Source organism: Paramisgurnus dabryanus, chromosome 23 (genome assembly GCF_030506205.2).
Source record: "Paramisgurnus dabryanus chromosome 23, PD_genome_1.1, whole genome shotgun sequence".
NCBI classification, from domain to species: Eukaryota; Metazoa; Chordata; class Actinopteri; order Cypriniformes; family Cobitidae; genus Paramisgurnus; species Paramisgurnus dabryanus.
The window spans coordinates 25,259,396-25,273,334 of NC_133359.1; the positions used below are offsets into that span (position 1 = coordinate 25,259,396).

Here is a 13,939-nt window from a genome sequence, read left to right on the forward strand (position 1 = left end):
TCAGAAAAGCCGGGGCGTACGGTCTCGGTTAGTTTGGCAAAAAGCTTTTTGCTCTAGCATCATAAATGTAGTATTTTGTGACAGAAGATGACAACATGCAAAATATAACGTGACTTCTTACCTTTGTGATGAAACAACGCGATCGCGAATCGAATCCAGTCTGTTTCAGATGTGTGAATGATCCATGAAAGTCCAATAAAATACATCCAATTACCATTTTTGTCCACAAATGCTTATAATCCGTGAAATATAGATACATAGTCTGTTGTTTACATCAGATTTCGCATGAAGGTCTTATCGCCTACAATCTGAGGACTGTTTGCGTCGTAACACACTGTATATAAGATTACTCCGGGTTCCAATAACCACGCGTTAAAACTTTGTTTTTAAAAGTAGGTGGGAGTATAATCCATAATATCCAAATAGCGCTGTTATTTCCGTGAGAGATGATAACAGCACAGAGGGTCTCATTCAAGTGACTGCTCTATGCTCTCTAGCTACCTGGTGGGTGGAGACCTGCGAGTGGGGTGGTGGGCGGGAAAATTCAAACTGAATGTGACGAAACGGTTAGTTTTAACTGGCGCAATCTGAAACTCAAGGCAGAGGACATTCAGAAACCTGTATCTCACTCAAAACAGCATGGATGGATTTTTTTCCAAGTTTGTATGCGTGTGGGAGCATCAGAGACACAAAATAACACCCCAAAACCCAGAAAAAGTGAGTTTTTCATAATACGGGCACTTTAAACCTTTTTAAGGTAAATTACCAAAATTTTTTTTCATGTTGTGAGTATTTCACAGTTCTGTCAGTGGAAAATGTATTCATATTTTTCACACAAACACGTCCAGAGCAGTTTTTGATCTTTACCATTGAGGAGGCCGACTGACCAACCATCATTAACACAACAAAAACTAAAGAAATGTTACGACAAGTGAACCGATTCATTTACTCATTATGCTACACCACAGTTTTATCAGTGAAAATATATTTGTGTGTTTTCTCACTGCTTGGCATTGAGAAATGTGGACCTGTGTCATTTGGAAATTTCATGGGAAAAGTGTATTTCTTAAAAATGTTTAAATGTTGTTTGGATTAAGGAACCGCACACTGATTTTGTTTTTAAAATATTCCTGTTTGGACAGTTTGTTAAAGTCATAAAGGAATGGTTGATACATTTCATGAGATTAAAGTTTAAATCTAATATTAGTTTTAATGTTGTGAATCTGCTCTAATCGAGCAGACCTGAACAACTAATCAAGGTCTAAAAAGTCACCTGAAAACTGCAGGTAGCCAAGGTTTTATCAGGGTTTGTGCTAAAATCGGCAGGACATTGGCACTCCAGGACTGACGTTCCCTACCCCTGGCCTAGTGCATCACAAATTTTTTAACATTTACATTTTAACACTATAGTCATTATGGCCTTTAGAATTTTTTTTAAGGAGATAGGGTAGTGCACAATAGGCCCCTGTGGCGCAGCCTATAGGCTTTTGTCCTTACATTACTTTTATACTTTAAGTAGTTTGGCAACCAGTACTTTACACTTTTACTTGAGTTTTACTTTTACCAGAGTAATGAATGGGAATACTTTTGACACCACTGGATTTATTTTAATGGTGTGTATTTCTGTGATTTACTCTTAATGATTAATTTTCTCACTGTACATTCACACGGGTTGGAAGTGTTAATGCTTGAAGGAAGGTGTGTCTGAAGTATGGTCAATAGCCAATCACAGTGGCCACAACACTTGCATAAACGTAATTGTATATAATTGTCGTAAATAACTTTTATCACCTACCTAATTTTTTGTACAGTAAATCACAATGTCTTGGTGCCAGATACCACAGAGGTCTTGTGAAGTTCATGTCTTGATGCATCAGAGCTGTTTTGCAGCACAAGGGGGATGTACACAATATTAGACAGGTGGATATAACAGCTTCATTATTCAATAGGGGCTTTGAAGCAAATAAAGCAGAAATTAGTTTTGATATTACAATCTGATCATATCAAATAATCAAATAATTTTAAGCTAGTGCACTCCCTGTGGCATTAATTTGCATAAGCAGTTTGGATAGATGATTGTTAAAATGGTCTGTATTTGTCTTCATAAATACTGATGAACTTATTTGTGTGTTTCCTCTGATCAGTGTTGTGTGTTATTGTGTTGTATGATCATCTGCAGTATCTGTCAGGTGTTTGAGTTCAGTCACTGTGCAGTCTGACTGACAGAGGTTTTTGTATCACTCTTTATCACTGTGTCAACATCCAGCTACTAGGCCCGTGTAAACTCAGACAGTAATAAACTCCTGAATCTTCAGTCTGAACTCCACTGATGGTCAAAGTGAAATCTGTGTTTGATCCGCTGCCACTGAATCTTGATGGAATTCCTGACTGGAGGGTTTTTGCAAGATAAATGAGGAGTTTAGGAGCTTCTCCAGGTTTCTGTAAGTACCAGTGTAAGTAATTACCATTATACACTGCACTGCTGACTTTACAGTTTATTTGAACTTGTTGTCCTGGTTGAACTGCTGTTATTGATGGACTCTGAGTAAGAGTGTACTGTCCTCTACACACTGAAAGAAACAACAAGAATGAAATATAAGACAACACTGAAACGAATCAATATTTCACTCTTCAATGAATTAATGATCATGATAAAAATGTTACAACACAAACCTTGAGTAAAGACTGTGAGTGTCCAGATGAAGATGATGATGAAAGTCATTGTTGTTCTTTTGGTTTGTGTGATGATGAAGATTCTGTTCTGTTCTGATCTCAGTCATGAAGTGTTAAACTCACAGCACTATAAACACTCACACATCACTGAAGCATGACAACACAATGCAAAGAAGACGACAGGAAACTTCTGCTCATACAGACTACTACACTATCACTATCATTATGGATTTCCATCCCAAAATATTCTGAATAATACAATTGTATAATAATAAATAACATATAGAGGTTTGAATAAAAGTAAAAACAAATGTCCAAAATGTTCAGAATTAATTTGTCTAAAGCTTCAGGTTTGTGTGTGCAGGTTAAAGAGTTACAAAGTGACCACACAACACTAATGAGAATAAATAATAAAGAGTGAAAACTGGAGAAATTTTGTAATCGTTTTGTTCTTAACATTTTTGACCTTAAATCATTCATAGTTTTTCATAATAGTTGTTTGTGTTGTGTGATGTTAGTGTTGTATATTCTGCTGTAGTTTGTGTTCAGTCAAGTGTGCAGAGGTTTTTGTACAGTCGCTCTATTAGTTTGTATCACTGTGGTTCACATTCGGCAGCGGCACCAGACTGGATGTTGGCAGTAAGTAAATAATTCAGTAATAATTTTAATAAAATATATAACTGTTTATAAAAATATACATCAGGTATGAAACACTAAATTGAAATGGATTTATGGAATAAAATTAGGAGTTAAAATAATTGAATGCACGGCAGGCTGTTGATAATTCCTTAAGTATTAATAATATATTGTGTAGATCACCTTAGAATTTTGACTTTAGTGTTTTGGTATAATTTAATAATGTGACTAATATTCATTCGTACATAAAGTTGAATTTTCCAATCTGTTTTCAAATACAAAATTTGTTACAAATTGTCTAATATTCATTTGAACTCTGACAACTAATCTTATTCTGTTTAGACTCAATATTTTGTTAACAAAGTTCAGCTTCATTTTAATATTCAGTTTGTTATATATGGAGCAACAAATGTAAAATTGAGTTACAAAAACATTATTATTTATAAATAGTTTATGGTGAACTGTAAGGTAAACTCTTTAAACTGCACTTGCACATAAATGTGCTGTATTACCTTGTCTGTATTACCTACAACTAAAATCTAAGTTAATAAGTGTTAAGCGTGATAGAAGCGCATGTCAAACATGTATCTGTACAACATATTTACGTTATGTAAATTGTATATATTTATATTATCTACGTATAATACATACATATTGTAATTAAACTGTAAAGATTTTCTAACTGTTGTTTTTGTAGAATTATATTTACATGTTCTTATTACACTTTTGTTTTTTACTTTATTTTACAGTATAATTATACATTTTAAATACTGAGTAATAATGATTAATAACATGTACTTATATAGGATTGGGGTTTGGTTTAGGGTTAGCTGCATGTAATTATGCATAATTTACTGTTTTTACTATAATAATTACTGTAAAATAAAGTTTTACCATCATTGTTTTAAGAACAATCATTTTCAAACCTGACAAACATTGAAATCAAATACTGTAAATATGAGCTTTCAAGGCAAAAGGAAAAATATATTAGGGGTATAATTCAGCCATATAATAAAACATCTTGATTATTGGTTATTTAATGTTTAACATGGAAAGAGTGAAGTTATTTTCTTTCTTGTGTGAGTTATTGACTATTGATGTGATTGTCAGCCACCAGTCGTCCTAAAGTGAGCGTCCTGCCGCCGTCCAGTGAAGAGATTTCCACAAAGCAAACAGCAACACTGATGTGTGTGGCCAACAAGGGCTTCCCCTCAGACTGGAGTCTGAACTGGAAGGTGGACGGGATCAGCAGCAGGTCTCAGTACAGCAGTGTTGCTCTCCTGGAGAAGGACGGTCTGTACAGCTGGAGCAGCAGTCTGACTCTCTCTGAGCAGGAGTGGAGCTCAGTGATCTCAGTCAGCTGTGAGCTCACACAGAAAGACCAGCGTGATAAAGTCACTGGAGAATTGAGGAGAGATCAGTGTTCACAGTAGATCCACTCACTCTCACATCAAGACTAACAGACTAACTGTGTTTCTCTTCATTTCTCTCTCACATCAAACAACACAAGTCTATGTCTGCTTTATTCATTCACTCATGATTGTGTGACAATTCATCAAATAAAATCATATTCTATCTTTATGTCTTTGACTCATTTTGTCTGTTTTGAATATGAAAGCTCACATGTTATAAATAAACCTGACTCAATGAAGCATGAAAACACCTGCAGATGAAGTAATTTTACATAACTGTCAGTCAAATGAAGAACCTCAGGCATGCTGTGATCTTGATCAATGATTATAAAGAGATAAACGTGTGACAGGGTTTGATTGATGTGTCAGTGTGTTTAGTTTGATAGTTATTCTCATGTGACTCCTTTAGTATCTGTGATTCACTGTATAAAATTATTTGCTGTCATAATTTTTTGTTTAATCAACTCGGATTTACAAGTTTTTTTCCTACTAATAGACCCCTTCAAGGTTTTTAAACATTGAATGACTATCGGGTGCGCGTGCAGCATGGGGTCAAACTGTTCATACCATTTTCTAGTTTAATCTAACAGGGCTGAAAAATGATGACTTACCTGAAATGAAATGAGCACAACAAACACAAGCCTCTTTGATCTTTGCATTGTCCCAGTCTGCACGTTTAATTGCTTGCAGCCACAGATGTTGTATTTTTTGTTTTTGAGATTCTGCAGGAATCCCGAAAAACTTAACGGGAGGCCTGGTGCGATTTTCCAAGCCCACGACGCAAGTAGGCATTTTTGACGATACCGAATAACACGCAACTCAATCTGCTGTAATGACTTTTCTGACCCCGACATGCGCAGTGGGAACCGCATGTGATGTGAACTGTGAAGGGGTCTATACTAATCTTGACAAGAGATGAGTTGTTATTATTCAGAAATTGTAGTTGAAATGAGTTAAAGTTGTAGCAACTCATCTCTTGTCAAGATAAATAATAGTAAGTTGAAATGACTTGTAAATCTGAGTTGATTTAACAAAACAAAACGAAACAAAAATGAAAAATATAAATAAAGCGATAAAGATTTTTTAACAGTGCAGCTGTTGACTGAATGATACTGACTGATGTTTCTCTATATGTGTGAGTATTATTAGTTTTAAATTATTATGAATTAAGCTGTAATACAATAATAATAAAAATCATCCATGCAAAGCTGTTTTAACACAACAGAAAATAATAGACAGACAATAAATTAATAATACAATTTACAACTATCAAAAAATAAATAAATAATGAATTAAATGTATAATTGTCTATAAAGTTGGCTTTCAAATAAACTATAGTACAAAATACATAAATAAGCTGTAAATGAAATAAACTATCAGCATCATCATCTGCAGTATCTGTCAGGTGTATGAGTTCAGTCACTGTGAGTCTGACTGACAGAGGTTTTTGTATCACTCTTTATCACTGTGTCAACACATATTTACTGTTGATATAGTGTAAACTCTGACAGTAATAATCTCCTGAATCTTCAGTCTGAACTCCACTGATGGTCAAAGTGAAATCTTTTCCAGTGTTTGCTGTTCCACTGCCACTGAATCTTGATGGAGTTCCTGACTGAAGAGTATTTATGTAATATATGAGGAGTTTAGGAGTTTCTCCAGGTTTCTGTAAGTACCAGGCTAAGTAGTTGCTATATATTCCTTCATCTATATGACACTCTATTGTAGCTGTTTGTCCTTGTTGAACACTTTTTACTTTTGGTTGAGTCAGAGTTACTCCTCTCGATTCTATAAAAGAGAAAAGGAAAAACAATTAGTTTATAAAACATTACTATCATATAATACTAAGAATGAACATAAAACAACTACACCAGAAGTAATGACAACTCGGTTATTCTTTCATTTCTCACCCAGAATAAAAACTGAAAGAGTCCAGATGAAGATGAAGATGAAAGTCATTGTTGTTCTTTTGGTTTGTGTGATGATGAAGATTCTGTTCTGTTCTGATCTCAGTCATGAAGTGTTAAACTCACAGCACTATAAACACTCACACATCACTGAAGCATGACAACACAATGCAAACTCACTCTCACTTCATTTACATCATTTATTCGAACAGTCGATTTCCTTTGAACATAGTCAGTGACTTCTTCCTACAACGAGTATTAAACCTGATTTTTAATTCAAACATTAGTGTTTACAAGAAACCTTTGCGGAAAAATATACACACAGTCCACAGATCTGCACACTGCATGATGTACAACTTATTTTATTATTGCACAAACAGTCCTATCTCATGCTGAAGATCATACAGGTAATCTTAGACGAGTGTTAAATAACTTCAACAACCACTGGGTTTCAATATTACAGTCTGATGTTTACATCACAGACACTTGGATACAGAATCATACCTATATACAGTGCTGAGCATAAATAAGTACACCCCCTTATATAATTAAAAAATTAATATTTTTCTCCATTTGTTAGTCAATTTGAGACAGATTTGCTGTATTACACACCAGTTTTATTAAACATTTATGTTTCTTAACATAAGAGTAAAAGTCACTTACCATCTTAAGGATACGAAAAATAACACATTTAAATCAAATGAGGTGATGCAAAAATGAGTACACCCTAAAAAAAAATATTTTGTATGGCCTCCAATATAAAAAAAGCACTAATTCTTCTAGACATTGAATAAAGAAGTTGACAACATACAGTTACATCTTTAATTCTCCATTCTTGAACAATGACCTCTTTCAGATCCTGGATGGAGATTGACGTTCTGCTTGTCTTTTTAGAACTCCCCATACCTCAACCTGGATTGAGGTCTGAATCTCTTTTACCCTGTGCTTCTTCTAAAATGAATTAGTGACCTTAGATGTGTGTTTTGGGTCACAATCATGTTGAAAGATTGCCCGGTGACCAAGGGCACAGAGTGATGGTAGCATCTTCTCTTTAAGTATTTCACAGTACATCTGTGTATTCATGATGCCGTCTATAAAATTCAACTCTCCGACACCCGCAGCACTCATGCAAGCCAACAGAAGAGCACTGCCACAACCCAGATTGACTTTCTAATGATTTAGCCAACTGTGCTGAACTTGCATGATGATTTTTTTCAACATCCCTCATCACAGAACACTCTTGACAAGGTGTTAACTTCAGTGAACGACCTGGAGATCACAGAGAGCTTCTCACAAGTCCATCCTTTTTTAATGTTTGGATCCCTTTCGTGAGAGTATTTAAACTTATAAGCAATGCTTAACTAATAATCTTGAAACATTGATCATTTTGTGACATTTCTTTACCATGTGGTGCTATTCTGTCACCATTACATGGGAGTGGATTTTCTCTCTTAAACAGCACTCTCACTTGCCAGTTATCCTGTGGCCACCTGTGTGATGATTAATTATATTCATCATTTCCTAGTGAATTCCTGTTAAATTCACGTTATTTAATTTTTTGCTAACATATTCGTTGGGGTGTACTCATTTTTGCATCACCTCATTTGATTTAAATTAGTTATTTTTTGTATCCTAAGGATGGTCAGTGACTTTCACTCTTTTGTTAATAAAAATAAATGTTTAATAAAACTGTTTTGTAAAAAAGAAAGCAAATTGGTTTCATATTTACTAAGGCTATATCCACACGAAGCCGGTGCATTCCCTATCCGATCATTTTTTTTCCTTGTGTGATGAGCCTCTGCGATGAGCCTCCATGTGTTCCTGCTTTGGTCGACCGGTGGGAGTGGCTAGGAGACTCATTGTTTCGGCTGCTAATGAATTCCACCTGTGTCTTTGGTTTAAAAGGAAGTGTGTGAGTGGAAAAGAGGAGTGATTGCCTTTGTGAGGATGTCCTGAGTTTGGTGCTCCTGGGTTAAGTTGTTTTGTTTTCTTTATTATATGATTTTGTTTTGGTTCTTTCTGATATTTTTACATCTTTTATCAGAAAGATGTTGCAGTAATTTTGTTGATTATTTTATTGTTTAATCTTACTTTTTCTATCTATGTTAAATAAAACATTTAATTACCCTTACCAACCACCTAGTCCTCCTCTTATTTGTCGCGGCTCTGAGCCAGTCGTGACAAATATGGGGGCTCGTCCGACCGTATGTTAATCTTGTAGTTTGGAAAATTTGTTGTTTGGTTATCTGATAAATATATTTTTTTAACTTAATTAATTTGAGAAAAAAAAAAGTTTTGTGATAGCATTCGTTAGGAGAAGAATGGAGGATGTAGTGGTTGGTTTGGGTGATTTGATAATTGCTTGCAGGAGTTTAAATTGGTAAGTACGGCTAATTTTTGTTAACAACTGAAGTATTTGTGAATAAGCTTTTCCCTGGTTAGGTTTAGTGGGATTTCCTTAACGGGAAGTTTCAATTTTTTTATTTTAGTTTGTTGTTTTTGTGCGGTGAAAGCAGTTAGAGCATTTGTCTCGGGTACACCTCCGTGTTTTGTTGTAGTGACTCGGAAATTGGTTACTATAGCAAACACTGGTTTAGAGTGTTTAAAACCCCGCTGCAAGTAACTGTACGAAGATTAGGTATGAGTTTAGATAGTTTTGAAATTTAGTTAGGGGGATTTGCTTATTCCAAATTCTTGTTTTGTAGTAGCCGTATATATTTTTTTTCACGATGTCCTCAAAAACTCAGGAATTTATTAGTGCACCATCCGAAACCTTGTTAGATGAGTTGACTAGGGATCAACTATTAGAAATTGCCGAACACTATCAAATTGATCTAACAAATCAAGATAAACGTGTGAAAGAGGGTATTAAATCCTTAGTAAAGGCAGATTTAATTGATCGCAAGGTGTTGACCTCTCAAGTCTTGGAAGACACGTTACCTTTTGGTAATGTGTTAGCACAAACGCAGTTAACATTTGAGCAACAAAAACAGTTGTTATTAATTCAAACCGATATACAAGCGAAGCAGTTAGAAGTTCAAAATCGTATTGAAGTTTCTAAAGTTCAAGTGCAACAGCAACAAATTGAACTTGAGCGTTATCGGTTGGATTTAATAAGAGATGGAAAGATTGCTGGTACAGGCGATTCAGAATATGTTTCAGGTTCAGTTAGGTCTGATACGGTGAATAATATAAGACTGGTTCCTAAGTTTGAAGAAAAAGAAGTTGAAAGGTTTTTTCTGTTGTTTGAACGAGTTGCGGATGCACGAAGTTGGCCAAATGATGAGCGCATTTTGTTGTTGCAGTCTGTTTTGACAGGAAAGGCACAAGAGGCATATTCTTCACTAAGTGTGGAAGATGCGTCTAGGTATCAAACAGTGAAAGCGGCAGTGTTAAGGGCTTATGAGCTTGTACCAGAAGCCTATCGACAAAAATTCAGGTCTTGGAATAAGAAGGAAAATCAGACGCATGTTGATTTTGTACACGATATCATGGTCTATTTAAATCGTTGGTGTGTGGCATCCGATGTAAAATCTCTCGACGATTTAAAAGAATTAATTGTTCTTGAACAATTTAAAAATACCATTTCAGATCGTGTTGCAGTCTACTTAAATGAACGCAAACCTGATTCAGCATATGAGGCGGCCGTTATGGCTGATGAGTTCACATTGACTCATAAAACTAGTTTTACTTCTAGACCTGATGAAAACTTTCGAAAAGAACCTTGGCGAAAGCAAAGTAACTTTTCTAAATTTACACGCGAGTTACCTGGCAAACAATTACACAGCTCTGAGGAAGGAAAAGACAGGGCAAATCAGTGTAATTATTGTCATGGGTTTGGTCACTGGAAGAACGAGTGTCCAATATTGAAGACAAAACTGGACAGTTCTAAAGTGAATGTGAAATTTGGTTCTTCTGTAAGGCCTGTTGCATTGGCTGTAACTCCCTCAACAGTGAATAATGTGCAGAAAGATTGTTCGCCATGTGTTTCACCTTTTGCACCATTCATTACACAGGGTTCTGTTAGAATGGTAGATTCCACAAAAACCGTACCAGTTAAGATATTACGTGATACGGGATCGTCAGAAACCTTTGTGTTAGAATCAGTATTACCTTTCTCAACTGATTCTTATACTGGAAGTAATGTGTTAATTAAAGGCATTGGCTTAAATGTTATGTCTGTACCACTTCATAAGATTATGTTGTATTCTGAGTTGATCCAGGGAGAAGTGGAAGTGGCTGTTCGTCCCTGCTTGCCTGTGGAAGGAGTACACATAGTTTTGGGGAATGACTTGGCTGGTGATCGTGTTTGGCGAGATGTTTCACCACATGTAGTGGTTACACCATCGGCGGTTATTTTGAAACCAGATTGTAATGACAATTTGATTTCTTCAAGTGTGTTACCATCTTGTGTAATAACACGTTCTATGAGTAAAACACAAGTTGAATCTATTAAGCCGGTGAGTAAAATGCTGGATATCCCTTCAATTTTGTCTGTGTCACGTGAGGAATTGATTGAAAAACAGAGAGCTGTTTTAGTTCTGACTGAATTATTTGACCAAGTTGTCTCGCATGACACAATTGTAAATCTTTCGTCTGGGTATTATGTAGACGAAGGATTGTTAGTTAGGAAGTGGACACCACAGGGAGAGTTTGCAATTGGTGATGAAATGATACAAATTGTAATTCCCCAATCTCTTCGGCAGCTAGTGTTACAGACCGCACATGACATGTCTGGCCATTTGGGTGTGAAAAAAACATATCAGTTAATTTTGAAAAGGTTTTTTTGGCCCAAATTGAAGCGTGATGTGTCTAAATACATTAAATGTTGTCACACATGTCAGCTTACTGGAAAACCCAACCAGTCTTTGAAACCGGCTCCTCTTTATCCAATTCCAGCCATTAGTCAACCGTTTGAGTACCTAATCATAGATTGTGTCGGACCATTGCCTAAGTCAAAAACGGGTAATGAATATTTGCTGACGGTCATGTGCCAAGTAACTAGATATCCCGCTGTATATCCTTTGCGTTCTATAACAGCTAAGCAAGTTATAAAAGCACTGACTCAGTTTATTTCAGTTTTTGGAATACCTCGAATTATTCAATCTGATCAGGGAAGTAATTTTACTTCTAATGTATTTACTCAAGTGTTGAAACAGCTCCATATTCAACATAATCTTTCCAGTGCTTCTCATGCACAAAGTCAGGGAGCACTGGAGAGATTCCATCAAACGTTGAAGTCTTTGTTGAGGGCGTACTGCGTCCAAATGGGTATGAACTGGGAGACTGGTCTACCTTGGTTAATGATGGCAGCTCGGGAAGCGGCGCAAGAAAGTACTGGATTCAGTCCGAACGACCTTGTTTTTGGTCATGATGTGCGAACTCCGTTAACTGTTTTATCGGCAGACTGGGAAAAATCCGATCCCCCGAAAAATGTTTTGTCTTACGTTAATGATTTTCGTAGACGAATTTATGAAGCAAGCCAGTTGGCAAAGGCATCATTGAATAAAGCACAAGATCGAATGAAACAATTGTTCGATCGCCGAACCGAGTTGCGTTCCTTTCAGCCGGGAGACCAGGTGTTGGTGTTGTTGCCTATTGTTGGATCTCCTTTTCAGGCAAAGTTTCTTGGACCATATACGGTTGCGCGCCAGATTTCTGATCTGAATTATATAATTAATACGCCAGATCGAAGAAAAAAGACGAGAGTTTGTCACGTGAACTTGTTGAAACCTTATTATGCTTGTAAGGATTTCAATGCGTCAAATGATATTGGACCTGATTCTTTTGTTAAACCTGTTCTGTTGGCAGATTCTTCTGTTAACAAGGACCATCTAAAATTTGGTTTTACTCAAAATCTGGTAAGTGGGGAGGAAGATGAAATCTATCCTGGAGATTGTGTTCTTCAAGGTCGTCTTCGAAATTCGGAAGCGTTGAGTTCTATGCGTAACCGGCTTAACCATCTAACGGATGTACAGTGTAATGATATGATTAATTTGATTAATGAGTATTCTACACTGTTTTCCGATACTCCTTCTTGTACAAGTTTGATTGAGCATGACATTGACGTCGGAGATTCGAGTCCTATTCGTCAGCGATATTATAGAGTGTCTGAAAATAAGAAAAAACATCTGGATGAGGAAATCGAGTATATGTTGGAAAATAACATTGCTGAACCTTCATTCTCTAGTTGGGCATCTCCATCTTTGCTTGTGAATAAACCTGACAAGTCGTTTAGGTTCTGTACAGATTACAGAAAGCTAAATGCCATAACGAAGCCTGATTGTTTTCCACTGCCTCGAATCGAGGATTGTGTTGATCAGATAGGAAACGCAAGATTTGTAAGCAAGTTTGATCTTCTTAAAGGTTACTGGCAGGTGCCTTTAACTGCCAGAGCTCGAGAGGTTTCTGCTTTTATAACGCCTTCCGGATTATATTCATATAAAGTGATGAGTTTCGGATTGAGAAATGCCCCTGCAACGTTTCAACGTTTAATGAATCGAGTAACATCTGGATTGAAGGGCTGCACTGTATATCTGGACGACGTTGTCGTTTTTAGTGAAACTTGGGGGGAACATTTGGTTCAGATTCGAGCGTTGCTTGACCGTTTTGTATTGGCCAATTTAACTGTTAACTTGATGAAGTGTGACTTTGCAAAAGCTACCGTCACCTATCTGGGGAAGGTGGTTGGGCAAGGACAAGTACGCCCCGTTCGTGCAAAGGTAGAGGCGATAGATGACTATCCTACTCCTACTACAAAGAAAGAGCTAATGCGGTTTTTGGGCATGGTAGGATTTTATCGCTGTTTTTGCAGAAATTTTTCTACAGTGGCAGTGCCTCTGACAAATTTGCTGAGGGGAGGAGCAGTATTTCGCTGGACTCCGCTGTGTCAGAAATCATTTGAAAGTGTTAAGATGCTTCTGACAGAAGCCCCTGTGTTGGCAGCTCCGAGGTTTGATCAAGCATTTAAGTTACAAGTTGATGCCAGTAATTTGGGTGCTGGTGCTGTATTGTTGCAAAACTTTGATGACATTGACCATCCTATCGCGTTCTTCTCTAGGAAATTTAATAAATACCAGCTTAATTATTCCGTGATAGAGAAGGAAGCTCTTGCTTTAATTTGGGCTCTACAACACTTTGATGTGTATGTTGGATCGTCAGTGGGACCGTTAGTGGTCTATACGGATCACAATCCTTTAGTTTTCTTGCACTCCTTACAAAACCCTAATCAAAGACTGATGAGATGGTGTTTATTTCTTCAGAGTTACCTGTTGGATATACGTCATATTAAAGGTTCCGAGAATGTGACTG

The 13,939-nt window shown here is 36.5% G+C and overlaps 3 gene segments (V, D, J or C); 1 reads left to right on the top strand and 2 right to left on the bottom strand.

Annotated features, from left to right (window-relative positions):
• Positions 1-2,247: 2,247 nt before the first annotated feature.
• On the bottom strand, positions 2,248-2,722 carry LOC135781677 (Ig kappa chain V-III region PC 4050-like). The segment is given in 2 exon segments: positions 2,248-2,570; positions 2,674-2,722. Coding segments are annotated over 2 exon segments (372 nt in total).
• A 270-nt stretch (positions 2,723-2,992) lies between these two features.
• Positions 2,993-4,890, top strand: LOC135780977 (Ig kappa-b4 chain C region-like). The segment is given in 3 exon segments: positions 2,993-3,037; positions 3,261-3,312; positions 4,420-4,890. Coding segments are annotated over 3 exon segments (420 nt in total).
• Positions 4,891-6,075: 1,185 nt separating this feature from the next.
• Positions 6,076-6,704, bottom strand: LOC135781676 (Ig kappa chain V region BS-5-like). The segment is given in 2 exon segments: positions 6,076-6,509; positions 6,632-6,704. Coding segments are annotated over 2 exon segments (375 nt in total).
• Between the last annotated feature and the right edge of the window lie 7,235 nt (positions 6,705-13,939).